Source organism: Akebia trifoliata, chromosome 12 (genome assembly GCF_017979445.1).
Source record: "Akebia trifoliata isolate Shusen 1 chromosome 12, ASM1797944v1, whole genome shotgun sequence".
In the NCBI taxonomy this organism is placed as follows: Eukaryota; Viridiplantae; Streptophyta; class Magnoliopsida; order Ranunculales; family Lardizabalaceae; genus Akebia; species Akebia trifoliata.
The window spans coordinates 30,555,888-30,571,488 of NC_141386.1; the positions used below are offsets into that span (position 1 = coordinate 30,555,888).

Genomic DNA, 15,601 nt, shown 5'->3' on the forward strand with positions numbered 1-15,601 from the left:
CACACCACAAAAAACTGGGAAGGGAAATATAAGCCTTAGAAGGGAAAAAGTAACATACAAGTAATTGATTTATTATCACTTACAAGAATGAAAAATATATATAATTCACTCAACCTTTGTATAAATTTGCCACTTGGAACAAATAAATAATTAAGCAAAAAAAAAAAAAAAACTAAATTATAACAATAATTAGAAGAGTAACAGAATTCAAGTTAATTGTCACTCCTTCCAGAGAGTCGTGATTTGATCCTGTCTATGGCTCCTTCTACTGCAACATCGAAAGCGTCCTTCTTCGCTCTCCAACCCATTGAGGCTCCTTGTCTCCTGTAAATAATTCTTGGCATCAACTCAATTACCTTCTCTCTCATCCTCCTAACTTCATTCTTTGGAATCGCCATTAGCACATCGACGATCCTCAGCCCTTTCAACACCACCTCCTCCTTGGGTATAAACACTGAGAATTCCTCATATTGCTCCTCAGGCAAATGCCACCCGAATTGCAACTTTGCTGAAGATTCCTCAAAGAACACTGGAATACATCCAGCAAGAAACCCATCAAAGGTTGATCGTCGTGTTGGTGTGTCACCAGGTGGTTGAAGGCAAAAGCTTGCTTGCAACATTGGCTTCATATAGCGAATTGGGTCATGTTCACACACACCATTGGAGCAATCAACAACTTCACAGATCTTGGAAATGTTACTACCCTTACTACTGCTACCGGTGCTGTTCAAGCACTCAACACGAATGCTGTGTCGAATATTGGGTGACGACGACACCCCACCACCACCAGCAAAGAGCATTAATGTTGTACGGGGTGAGCGATGAACCCGCCCAATCCAAGATTCCAAAAATGCAAGATTTGGAGGATGAAACGATGTCGGGTATGGGATTGCCTGCTCTTGCCACGGCCACGCCCGAGACTCCAATGTCAAGGCCGTGACATTATAGAATTCGGGCAATTCTAGAAACGATGTTCCCCAAATCGGTGGATCATTTGATAATGGCTGAGAGAAGTCCCAAGCGGGACGCGCCATCACCAAGAAATGATCATGCCCACCATTTCTTTTCCAAATTTGAGGGGAATCTTGTTGTAGGAATTCGAAAAGATCGAGGCCATGTTGGGAACTAGAATTGACATCGGGACCATAGAGATATCGAAGAGCGTCGATGCCAGCATAGTAAGGGAGGTAAATGGCATGGGCACGAAGAGGATTAGAAGTAAGACATGGGTATTCAAGGATCCGACGGTGGAAAATGAGTTCAAGCATGAATGGGTCTGTACGGTACCAACTATGGGAACGGTTATGGGTCTTGTGGCCGAGGCCATGGTTGGCTAAGTAAGGGCAGAAATCGTCGTAAATTGGGTAATTGGAACAGTTGATAAGGAGATCTAGATTGAAACGAGATGGGAGTTTTCTGATGTGGATCCAACGATCTGTGCATTCTTCTGGGTTGAGATCAGATTGTGTTTGAGTTAGATTAATGGATACAAGGAAGAGAGAGAGAAAGAAGAAGAAGAAGAGAGAGGAAGGAGAGGAGGAGGGCATGCTGGATGAAGGAGAAAGAGAGAGAGAGAAGAGTGATAGAGTTTCTGACTTTTCTTCTGTTTTTCCAACATCAGATTTCACACACACATACAAATTTTACATACACATACAAATCTCTCGTTGCAAAATTTTTAATGTTTTTGGGGGGACGTGAGTGAGTGAGTGATTATTTACGCGTTTTTGGGATCGTTTTGTTTCAACTATGGACTTTGAGGGGGTGGTGCAATCATGTGGAGTAAAATTTTCCGAAAGAGATGAGAGCGGGTCATGTGGATCAGATATTTTTGTGAGTTAAATCTCCTGCTTTGCCACTTGTAAAGATTTTTTTTGGGTGCCCCTTGACCTTGGTCTTTAATGAAAAAAAATTGACTTTAAATGTTTTCTTTAGCCAAAAATCATTGATTTAAGGGTCTTCTACTTCTCAAAAAAAAAAGAAATATATATATATATATACACTTGTTCTTGAGGTTTGATGGTTGCTTTAGATAGAATCTAAAAGGTTTACATATAAAAGGGGGAAAATGAAAACTTGTAGACATTCAAATGATTGGTTTTGAGATGAAATATCAAAGGTTTTTTAAATATTGAAGATGAAGGCATTAAATTCATTTTTCGTTATTGTTTAAAAGAAGAATGAGGTTAAGGTACTTGTCATCAATTTGAAAGTATAGGAAGTCATCAAAATATGTTGGGCTCATGATTTTAAAACTCGTTGAAAACCGAGACATATCGTCCTAGTCGTCTTAGTATCAGGCATGGACGAGACGAATAAGTCAATTTTTCAGATAAGATTTAAAATCTCATGTTAATTTTTCAAATTTTTTAACAAAACACCTTAAATGTATCAAAAAAACTCATCTGAAAAGACTTGGTACAAGGCATGGACAAGATGAGACGCAAAACCAAGTTTTAAATTCATGGTTGGGCTTCTAGATTATAATGGCCTCCTTGAGATGGACAAAAATTGCTCAAAATGTCATTTGACTCCAACATCTTACATCTTGTCAAAGTTCCTTGAGATTTATCCCAAAAAAAAACTACCCCCATTTATATCTCTCCAATTTGTATGATACAAATTTTCATAAATCAGGCAATCTTAGATTTTTTTTTTTTTTCTTTTTGGGGGGTTGGAGGGGCATGTGTTCCAAAATCTAGAGGTGCTATTTGCTGAAATCAGAGATTTTTACATCTGTGGTTTGGTGGATTCCCACGTGGCACAGAGATGAAACGGGAATCGGGTAAATAAAACAGCTTCTGGGAGTATAGAAACTGAATAACGGTTACGTGGCAAGTCAAGATCTACTAAAAGGGTAATTCTTTTATTTTTTTTCTTCTAACCTATCGATTTTGACAGTGAGCAGTGTCGGTGGATAGGCAGTGGCTCCCCCCACGACGCCACGGCTCCATTATTTGCGGCGGCTTTTCCTCTTTTTGGCGCCAAAGATGCGCCTTTTTTACAAGTTGTATCGCTTTCTCACTTTTGTCTTTTTTTTTTTTAATTATTATTTTTTATCCCAGATTTGAGCCTTGCTAAGGCTCGTTTTAGCTAAAAAGAATTTCCATATCAGAGTTTCAGCAAAAGCCAGGATAAAAAATAAAATATAATAATTCAAAAATAATTTCTTTTAAATTAGATTCAAGATTTTGAAAATTGAACTTCTACATTACTCCCAAACTAAAAAATAAAATTCAATAATCAAAAATAATTTTTTTCAAAATTTATAAAATGTTCTCTACAACTATAACGAAGCAATGGATCGTGTTTTTGATTGCAAAGAAGTGAGCCCAAAGACGCTTAGTAAAGGTGAAATCCTAACTTAGTAGAGATGGGGTGACTCTTAATATTTTACAACCCAATTATTATTTAGGATAAATTACACTTTAACCCCTTATAATATGACATAATTTTATGTTGACTCTTACAGTTTTGACAATTGCACTTAGCTCACTTATGACAAATGTTGATAACCTTCAAATGTCATTTACTATTTGATTCTCTTATTTTATCTTCTTTCATTGAAATAAATAAATTTTAAAAATATAAAAATACTCCCATCTAAACATTCTCACACTCTTATACATGAACCCTTTTTTTTACAAGGATTTTTTTTAATGACAAAGAAAAACACTTTAAAAGGGGTAAAAGTCTTTACAAAAGTTTTTTAAAAAAAGTCACATTTTAATGGTTTAATTGGCAGAAAATAAGAGGAAAGAGAGTAAGGGTCAACATAGAATTATGCCAGACAATAGAGGGTGAAAGTGTAATTTACCCTACTATTTATGTATTTCCAAGCAATCTATTCTAGATTATTGAGGTAGTATTGCTAAAGAAATGTGGAAATCGAAATCATTTACTGGAATCACATAAAAAGCTTAAGTAAAATAATGATCCAATTGAAAATGAGGGACATTTTCATCTTCTAAAATAGGTAATATTTTAATGATATTGGTAAAGAAGATGTTAATTGGGTTATTACTTGTTTCAAGTTTAAAGGACTTTGACAACCAGGACATGGGTTTGAGATCGGTCCAGTAAAAGACTTTATTTATTTTTTTGGTATTATTTAATTGGTGATATGGCCATAATTTCACCTCAATATAGTAAAATACATTAAATGCGTTTGGGTCAAGCAAATAGTTGCACTAAATTCACTATAGAAAAAGAAAAAACAAATGTAACAAATGTTCATTTAATGTGCCTGATCTTATCAACAAGAAAAATATAGATTTCTAAGTAATGAAGAAAAATAATAATAATTTTAAAATATCGCCCATTTCTATTCATTTAATATCTTATTATTATCATCTTCGTTTTTTAGGTAAATTTAATGAAAGATCTATGTGACACCATCTGAGCTTTTGGGAGTTGGGTTTTAAGTTTTGATTCTCCTCCTTGGGTGTGTACAATTCAAAATCTGTGAAAAATTAATTAAAAAAAATAAATCAATTATCATATTTGATGTTTATAATACATTAGTGGGTGATGGGGGACTTGGGCCAAATCTCTCTCGAGACCAAAATAGTGGAACCTATACTAATTTTGAGTCAAATTAAAATCTTGAGCCGACTCGAAGTCTTGAACCAAGTATCGTAAGTAGAGAAGCAATGCAGACAGTTTTCACCATTTTACAGATGGGAGACAATAATAATAGGAAAATGCTGGAATGACACAAAAGTGACAAAAACTCGTGGTGGTGCGCACATTACCGCAGGTGCTTTTCCAGGAGATACAAGTAAAAGCATCTCCAGTTATATGCACACCACCACATCATTTTCGTCACCTTTGTGTTTCCGTTTGTGTCACCCCAGCATGACTCATAATAATATCATGTCACGAGGAAGCACATGCAATCAAAGAAGAGAGTGGCAATGATTCACATGGCCCCAACCAAACTGCCATAAAACAGTGGATTGCACATCCGATTAGAATGGCCAAACTCTATAATTGCTAATGCACATTATTGACACGTCACATGACATACGTGGGTGGGAGTTATAGACCGTCAGATCATGTGACACAGTAAGAAAGATGATACGACCAAATAACATAGTAATTTAATCAAAGATGGCAAAAATTTATATAATATGGCATCCACAACAGAATGATGTACATAAAATATATTGAAAAATGAGTTGAAATTCTGTCGAACTAGCGTATAACTTGATCGTTGGAGTATTTGTGGGGGCAAAATTGTAGATATTCTAGTGGGAGGAGGGCAGTTAAGGTATTCGAGAATTCAAACCATTAAGTACCCTTACAAATATGGTTTGTACTTTTGCACCTTGACAAAGGTTAGTTTATCCCTCATAAAGAGAAAAATAAAATAAATTTGCTTTATTGATTAATCATAATCTCCAATGTGATTTTCGAAAAACACCCTAACCTTATCTATCAATCGGGCGGTGAGCATACGGGGACCTATCATGGGAAATGATGGCTTCGAAAACCCACTTCAAGTGCATGAAGTAATTTAGAAATTTATGGGTTTCTATGATATTGAAACATGTGTGACTCTGAGCTCACTTTTAGGCTGGATCTAGTGTTTTTATTTGAAATTTATTTTTTGGTCTACATACTAAGACATTATTACTTTTACATTTTTGATCGGATCTTATAACATTTGAAGAATAAAATTCAACATGTAATTTATTCTTGTCTACTTATTAATAAGATTTTACGCATCTTTTTCTTTTTCTTTTAAAAATTATATGCCGACCATCACTTTTAAGGTTCGTGTCACTAAAGAACATGTGTGTATGTGTGTATGTGTGTGTGTTAATTTAATGGTGTTTATGATAATTTTTAGGTATCCTCCTACACAATGAAAATGGCTAAAATTATAGTTACACCACTTCGAAAAGATTCAAAACTCGGCTTAAGAGAGAGAGAGAAAGAGAGACAGGACCTGTCTCTTGTGATTTTGGAATCAACTTCTTGGTTTTCTTTTTTTTTTTTTCTTTTTTTTTTCAAACCCAGAATCATGTCTGCTCTGATCCAATAACTTTGGGTTTGGATTGAAGATTTAGTTTCTTCTAACAATCCAATCTGATTGAATATCCTGTCAGTTATGGATTAACCATTTCTTGATCGATAAAATGTGAGAAAGTATGCAAATTACATTATATATTTTGTTTAAAACCAACAAATGTTGGGTGCACATAGTGGCCAAGGCCTCCCTAAAAAAAGGGAGAGGTCATGAGTTGAAACCCCTCGATGGCCGCCTAGGAGAGTTATCCTGTCTTTCCTTGTATGTGTGGTTGGTAGATGGGGGCATTGCATGTATCCGAGGGATTTGTGTGAGATAAGATGCTCTAAGAGGTCAACTGTCATGTCCCTGCTAGTCGGGTCTACGGTTTCGGACTTTCGGACATCCGTCATTAAAAAATAAAAAAAAATAAAAAAACAGTATACATTTTGTTTAAACATATGGTGCATATCCATGTTTTGTGTACCAAATTGGATTTGATCCGATCAGACCAATTCCAATTGTTAGCAGGTTGGATTTGGATCGTAATATTGAGGTATGATAAAAATTTCTATTTAAGAAGGGTCGATCGAATTCTTTGAATTGATTTTGGGCTCGATCCATCCATTATTGGATTGGATCAAATCAACCATTCCATTTACAACTCTAATCTGCTTAAAAGTCCGATTCATGGCCCCCAGCCTGGTCAATTTATCAAGCACAGTGGTTGTGCAACCTTGCAATTAGATCCACTTTATAGGTAAATAACCCAAATAATGTGTTAATTGATGAAATTTAAATAGAAATAATAAATTTTTAATATACTATTCTGGTAATTTATTTGAAGAAATTTATAGCACAAGCGCAGGATGAGCCTGGCCCTACACTGTAATGGCCTGAGTAAGCTCGGCCTGAACTAGGCCAGGCCTTCGTCAAACCCAACCAGCCCATTTGTTTGGGAATGGGTGTCGGGCACTGTGCCAATCTTCTGAAAAGTAAATTTTACAAAGAATTTTGGGCTAGCGGGCCTCCGAACCCTCCCTTCTTAGCGGTTAGGTTGTTTGGAAGCTACCCATCAAGCGTAGGCCCATCCTAGATCCACTAAAAAGAAGGCTGAACCATGGTCACAAAATTCTTTGAATTTTTAAAAATAAATTGTAATTCTTTGAGTAAGGGTTTAGCCAATTAAATCGACAAAGAATTAATAACATTTTAGTACTTCAATCTCAAATTTTATCTTCTTCAACCTTCAAATCTCATGATCAAATCATACTTTATCTGGTCAGGGACACGATATTTATGTATTTCGAGGTGACATTTGGCCTCTTGAAGTAAGAACAATTTTTGACTCCAGATTTCTTGAAAAATCTCAACAAGGACTTCGTAATGAGCTTTGATGGCCCAAGGAAAACTATTCCAGGCTTTGTCCCTAAACAATATTACCAAAAAGGGATCACATGGGCTTCGATGATTCAATGATTTCTGGTGAAGCGAAAGTGGTGGTATGGATGCCCATGGGGCAATGGCTTCTTGAACTCAAATTTCATTTATGCAACTTTCGTTTGCAACCATGGGCCTTTTGTTTGATCTTGATTCTTTTTTGGGGGCCCATTATGTTTTATTTTTTTAAAATGTCTTTCGCCTTGTGGCAAGGATAGTCATGTTTATTTTTTTATTACTATATATAGAATATAAATGGTCTGAGAATGAGATTAAGGAAAAAAAAAACATTTTTACAACTTTCTCTAACTTTTTTTAAATTTTCTAACCACATAACTCTTTCTCAGTTGTACCTTTGCCCCAACTTCCTTACTTTCTATTATGCTTATATAAGAGAATAAAAAACAATAGTTTATTTTAAAGTCAGGCTAGACTGACCTCAGCAGGGGACACCTTGACGTGGTGGCGTGTACATGTCTATAGATGCATTTTACTCGTATCTCAGAGAAAATGCATCTATGGGCATGTGCGCGCACCACCACGTCAAGATGTCCTCCCCTGAGGTCACTTCAGTATTAATCTTAGTTTTATAAAGCAACATTGCTATCTAAATACAGGAAATTTATATTTTAAATTTGAGTGGACATAGATTAATCCTAACTTGAACCTCATGGTAATGAAAGTTCTATTTTATAATAATAAAAACAATTGATATCTCCTTACCCAGCACAAATCATGTCGAGTACAACTCCAACCACAAGCAGGATTATATATGTCATATTTCATTTCCTTATCCTCTCCAAAATATTTCCAAATACAAATCCAGAGCTAAAAACAAATGGGAAGAAGATAAGAAGTCGATAGGCTTCAATGTGAAGCAGGAATCCAAGTATTCTCACTTTTTTATCCAACAAACAATTTATATATATATATATATATATATATATATATATATATATATATATATATATATATATATATATATATATATATATATATATATAGCACGGTTTTCCACACTTTTTATGATGGGTCTAGTCCCTACAGTCACACGCCGCAACCACACAAAAAATTTCTTAAAACATGCAACAGTGTTAGAAAGGAGGCCACAAAGTTTCAAGCACACAACCAGATGGAGGAAAGCCAGGTCTTTAGTTTTACCACTAATGAGCTCTATGTTACCCGATTCGTTAATACTAGTCCAAACTCCAAACCACAAAACACTACAAATTGAATCAGTTTGCAGTACGATTCGGATTGGGTTCATAAAATCAAGCGAAATATGAACCCACCAAATTAATTTTGATTGGGTTCAATAAATCAAATTAAAGCATGCCAATTCAAAAAACAAAAACAAAAAAATTGATTGGTTAGGTGACCAAACCAATTTTTTTTTTCATTCTTTATACTTAGAAATGAGATTATTGTATTAATTCCTTTACATGTAACTCACAATTTTTTAACATTATAATTGTATTTGTAATTTGTATACTGGAATTGTATATCTACACAAGTGAACCAAGTTAGTGAAATTATGTAGGGAACCAAAGATAACCAAGAAATGATTTATCTCTACCTACCCTTATAATCGGGTTTGTTCCAAAGTGGCGAACCCACGAACCCGATAACAACAAATATTTCTCCTCCATTCACTTCTATGTAAACAATGGGATGGTCTAAGTTATTAACAACAAGATTGATGACTAATAAGTTTAATTTCTTCAAATTGGCAAAAAAATAATTCACCTATCAAAAGACTGTTATAGATCAGATCATATTGGATGGATCTGTTGTGGCTGAGATCTCTCATATGGGACCTGTCGAATGTAGGTCCCTCGCCTCTATGCGTATAAAACAAAATCTTTTTAGACTTTTAGTCGATGACACGTTAAAGATATCTGGAGAAACAGTGTGACTGTGTGCTAACGTGACTTCCAACTCATTCAAAAACATCTATACATCTTCCCTAAGGAAGTGGTCATTTTAAAAAGAGTGATTGGAGCATCTTCAGGTCAACTTGGCCCTGACAAACTTAGAGAGAGTTCTTGGACACTGATTAGGCTCAACCCCTACATAAGAAATATATCTTAGTTCCAAAACTATACTCAAATAAAATAATAATAATTAAGCTATATAGTCTTGAAAAAATTCGTTTACTTTTTTTTTTTTTTTTTTTTTGTATGGGCGTATAGAAGAATTTTGGTTGCTGGATGGTAAGTTAGGTGGTGTTTGTTTGCGCTATTTTTCAGTGCTTATTGCTGAAAAAAATTAAATTCAGCATTTTTGTCAAAATAGCGCGTTTGTTTACTCGTGCTTATTGCTGAAAATAAGTGAAAAAAATTCAGCACTATTTTGATGCTGAAAAAAAGTGCTGAAGCGGTAAGCACTTCGCTTTTTCAACACGGACAAGTATGCCCTTTGTTTTTTTGAGCATGGACAACTATGCCCTTATTCTTAAAAGGATATTACCTCTTATATCCCATGGATAAGTATATAGACACCCCACAAATTAATAAACCCACACCAAAGCTAAATTATTTTGTCTTATATGGGTTAAAATTTTTGAAATGAGTTGATTTTTGGTGAGGATGATCTCTACAATGAGGAGATCATTATCACAAAAAATCAGCACATCTTGAAACTTTTAACCCTATCAAAACAAGTTCAAGAATAGTAAATTGTCCATTTTTTTTTTTTGAAAACTATTTTTAACGAGTTAGAAGTTTCAAAATAAACTGATTTTTGGTGAGGATGATCTCTAGACCATATAAATTATCCTCACTAAAAATTTGGTCATTCCAAAAATTTTAATCCATATAAAACAAAACAAAAAATGGCTATAGTGTGGGTTGCCCTTATTAATTCATAGGGTGCTTTTATAATTACACATCCTTCATTTCCATCGAAAATTATTCATAAAAAATTAAGTTATTTTTAAAGTTGATTTCAAATTTTGGTGACTTGTATGACATTATTATTTTTAATTTGAAATTTGTGGGCTTTTATAAATAGAAATTATTATTTCTAAATTGAAGATTTGAGTATTATTTATTATTTAAAAATAAATTGTATTTTAATTTTATAAGAAATAATATATTTTATTGTGTTTGATAATAAATAAGCATTTAAAACATGTAAACAATGTATAATATGATTGTAAGGGTAACAAAGACAATTTATCAGTTTCAGCAATGTGTAACAAACATGATTCAGCATCTAAACAAACAACTTTTTTAGCACTTAAATTCAGCGCTTATAAGTTTCAGCGCTTAATGCTATTCAGCACTTATTTTTTTCAGTTTAACAAACAGCACCTTAGTAACCTGCTTAAGAATTCATCTTAATTTGGCTGAGATTAATTATTTGATAAATATAATTTTGAATACTAAATTAGGTTCAAATGATCACAATGTCTCTTATAAAGTAAGGGAATCATTGTTATGTAATTTAGAGGACATGTTACTTTTTCATAAATAAAAACAAATTATATATATATTAAAAGGGCAAATGATAAATTGAGTCGAAAGAACCCATTATAAATTCACTTACTGATATGGATGTATGTACGAAACTATAGATCTTTTTCCTTATGTATCTCAAAGAAGAAAGAAAAAATATCTTTGATTCTATGCACATGCCACGTCAAGGAGTGAATTCGAGTGGCTTCCGTCACGTTGGTTTATCGCAATTCATAAAAAATGCATGGTCAACAAAATATTTTTTTGTTTTTTTGTTTTTTTTTGCCTTCTATTCTTGTGAAGGTGCCAAATGACAAGTCTAATTTTAATGAGTTGAGGAGCTTAATGATGACAAGTTTTAAATCGAAGTCTTTAACATCATCGTCCAAAAATTTTATCAACTAAGCTAGTTGGCACCTACTACACATATATCACCAAAATTTTATTTGATAAATTTTTTTTTATCTTGTGCCTATTTTCACTTCTAAGCTTTAGCAATCCCAAAATCTATTACACAAGAGGTAGCAGATCCTCTCTAGCAAACAATTCTTGTATTACACTTTCAGAAGATGAGAGAATTATTTAAAAAAAAAAAAAAAAATTATATCTCAATCTCTTTTGATCATGATTTAGATCTGATTAAAAAAAAATTAATATAGATTCATGTTTTTAAAAATGAACGGCTACCGAACTCCTTAGGTATTAGATTGTGAAATCCTATTTTATTGCTGATATGGCACTCTTCCAATCATTTAAAGTGTGCTACAGAGGATCTCCTTCCTACAAAACGATAAATTTTGTGTCAAATGTGCTTTTGAGCGTTAAAACCGGCTCCGAATGTTAACCTAATTACTCGTATGTGGGTCCAGAATGTCCAGTGCCCCACGTGGACAACAATAATATGACATTTCGTGTGGTCTTGAAGATGACTTCTTGGGCTTATAAAAAAAACCTTAGTTTGTGCGAGTTAGCCAATGAGGTCATTTATGACATATTTCACCTCAGTCAAATCCTTCTTGTTCGAGCACGACTGACCATTTCTTCGAGGAGAATCTTGAATTCTCAAGTCCCCTTATATTGTTAATTAATTATATGTCATCAAAGATACCTTACTCCAAGAATCGGATTAAAGTCTTTGTGCCGTGTTTGCTACTTTTACCTTTTTTTTCCACGCTCTCCTTTTTTTTTTTTTTCTTCTTTAAAACTTTCACGAAACGACCTCTATGTAGAAAGTCTATTAGTAGCTTTCACATTTGGCCTTTGTAAGCCACCTCACACATTGGACTCACTGTCCCATTAATCTTTTTCCAAACCCAAATATGAAAGAACCAGAACACAACAGCCTTAGTAAGATTTCAAGTCTTACTAATGTTTGTTGGGCCCACATGAATTATTACATTGGCAATCCATCACCATTGTCTTTTATATTTAATTTTTGAAAAACTCATATTAAAATAAATAAATAAATAAAAACTTTTGAACTGATCCAAAGTATTAGTAAAAGTTGGTGTGAATTGTTAACTAACCAACTAGTTTAAAAGACTGATATGATGACGAAGGGGAGAATTATGAATATAAAAGAGTCATGGGACTTAACTGGAGTATGACACCCCTGAAAGTGGAGGAAAAATACATTCACCCTCACCCATAAAATTAAAAAGATGGAAATCAACATCAATAACAAGATATAAGCCATAAAGGTAAAAGATTCAAACCCATCACCTATACAAATCTAACGTTTTGATACCATATCAACCAATCACCTACTCTAAAAAATCGATATGATGAGAAAGAAGAGAATTATGAATATAGGAAGGTCACTAGACTTTATTTGAATATGACGGATTTGCGAGTGGAGAAAAATATACACTAAACATCAATAGTAATTATCTAAAAAATATATCCATTTTAATGGGTATTGATCAAGTACAGATGGTTATCAAGTATTTGTAGGGTCAATTTTGATTTTAAGGATCCTATACGAAATAGATATCGATAAGAATAAGACACGAGATCTTATTTAGGTTCCGATTCGGATATACGTGGAACCAACCTGGATCCAACAAGATGACACCACCACTTCATATAGTACCCAACTCCTGGAAGTACAGTATCTGAACCATCTTTTATAAAAGTCTTGGTGGAAAGGTTAGTCGCTTTCAATTATAAGTGACGAGAGGCATGTTTGGCCTCTTCTGTCATCCGCGTCAGCTCCATGTCAAAAGGCAAAACACTCTGATGAAGTCTTTGAATTAAAAAGATTGATACCATCTACTATGATCATTACACGTGTCCATAAAAAAATTACTAAAATCAATAATAATAGTTTGAGCTGATTAGAACTTAGATGGAGGCGGCATTTCAACTCTTACATACGGCCCCATCACATCAAAATTGGAATCTACCAGTCAACGACACGGCTTCCTTGTAGTTGTAATGATGAGACCCACACTCATAATTTATAAATAAAGATGTTTAATAGGGCCAAATTATTATTATTTTTTTGACTAAGCAAATCACGACAAAACTTTCATCGGTGTATCCGAGGTGGATTAATTGTCCGTACACTTTTAAATCTTTATAATCTTACTTCGTTGGTTCTTCATAGATGCGAAGAAGCTTCGAGTTTTTTTCGTTTTATTGATTTGGTTTTGTACCTAATAATCACCAAGACCACATCAAGGTCAGTTTTAGCGGTTAACGGTGCGTATTACGCACTACAACGTGCATTTTTTAAAAGAGTTCTAGAATACATATAGATGAATAGTCGTGTTTGAAGCACTTAGCGTATCTTAGAAGGTAGTTTGATGGTGAGAGGTTACTGCATGTTTCCTATAGTACCTCACAGTAAATAAATATCTTACAAAATTATTATTTTCTTCTTTATTTTTTAAGTGAAAAAATATATATATATATTGATATTATTTTTTAATTTTAAATTTAGTAAATAATGACGTAATTAGTCTATCATGGGGGACCAGAGAAACTCAAGTCCAAGAAGTATCCTCCTAAATCAAGATTTGGTGTCTCAAAATTATCTCGAAGGAAGAAAAAATTATGATGAAAAGTCCAAGATCTGCGACTAAGTGCACCTAAAGCAATAATACCCATTGATGTAATGAAAAGTTGTATATTGAAGAGATCTAACATAGAAGATACATTGTCTCCAAACGTGCATAGTACAATCTTGACCAGATCAAATCTTGTACTAATAATGAACAATAATACGATAGTACACATTAATCAGAATATGCATTATTTGTATATTAGAATTGCAATGTAGTTAAGCAAATATTATATGATGATAACGTTACATCATAAGGTTTGTTATGATCTCAATGATCTTTTTTATTTAACCTACTCCCCATGATCCTATAAAGTATTAATTATTCATATAGCATATTAAGAATCATTTGTCCCAAAGGTCATCGATCTCGTTTCCTTTGCACTAATCTCGTATGTGTGCAATGTTTCACATTGTATCGTAATAAGACTAATGATAAATTGACTCACAAAAATGAAGCTCTTGCCATGACATGTGTACAAAATCATAGATATTTTTCTTGTGTATCTCAAGGAAAAAGATCTATGATTCTCATGTCAAAAGTGTGAGTTTATCACGACTCTTGTAATAAATGATTCATGTAAAATATTTGCATGGGACTGTAACTTTAATAAAAGTTTACCCCTTCCTGATCATTCACCAAAGAACTACTAGTGGAAGAAGACATCCTAAAAAGAAAGCTATATAAAAAAAAAATTCTTGCATATTCCTCGACAAGAAGACTAAATAAAATTACTTAGATCTTGGCAAATATGAAGGCTAATGTAGTCGAGAAGAAACTATTAAAATCATAAGAATTAAAATAAGAATACCAAAAATATTACATGCAATTGATACCATAAACTTTAAATGAATAATATAGAGTGTACAATAATTAAACCAAATATGCTTTCATCAATGAAAAATATTACTAGTTTGGGTGTAAGGAATTGAAAAGTACTAGTTTTGGGTCCACCAAGAACATTGATTGATAAATATCATCAAGGGAAACTTTAAAATCAAGAAATTCAGAAGATGAAACACGTGTTAATTGTAGTCTTGGGATCACATAAACAGAACAATGATGACTAGAATCTCCGATTAAGGGCATGAGAAACGGGATTAGATAGGTCATGACTTCTCGAAACACCTGATATGATATTAGAAGGTTTTGTGCAAGAAACTTTAGAGTCGCCATTTATTAGGAGAGATTCGAATAGATTTCCATGTGCAATAGTCAAAACAAAAATGAAATAACGACAATGCCATAGTAACTAGGTAGGATACTGCGTTTGACACTAAACTTATGTTCTGACATGCATAAAATTATAAATACTTTTTACTGGTATCTCAAAAAAAGTATTCTTGATTCTGTGCACACCTCCACATTATCGTATTGTTGAATCCAATGTCGTGGGAAGTCACTCTCGCATTATTCATCTTATAAATAGGCATTACATTAACAAAGGCAAATCTTTGTAATTTTAACAAAAGAAATAGCATACCCCAAACTTATTATCGAGTTAATAGTCTTAGTGAATTCATATTTTTCCCGACAATAATATTAAATATTAAAAAATAATAATAATAAGTTAGAATCATCATCATTGGAAAGTATAAAAGATAAAAAAAAAAAAAAAAAAAGAA

General features: G+C 33.4%; 1 protein-coding gene across 1 annotated transcript; it reads right to left on the minus strand.

Annotated features, from left to right (window-relative positions):
• Positions 1 to 42: 42 nt before the first annotated feature.
• Positions 43 to 1,714, minus strand: LOC147389446 (Exostosin family protein). Its single transcript, XM_086417827.1, has one exon. It carries the CDS (start codon positions 1,545 to 1,547, stop codon positions 213 to 215), a length of 1,335 nt encoding a protein of 444 aa, XP_086273953.1. The 5' UTR covers positions 1,548 to 1,714; the 3' UTR covers positions 43 to 212.
• Between the last annotated feature and the right edge of the window lie 13,887 nt (positions 1,715 to 15,601).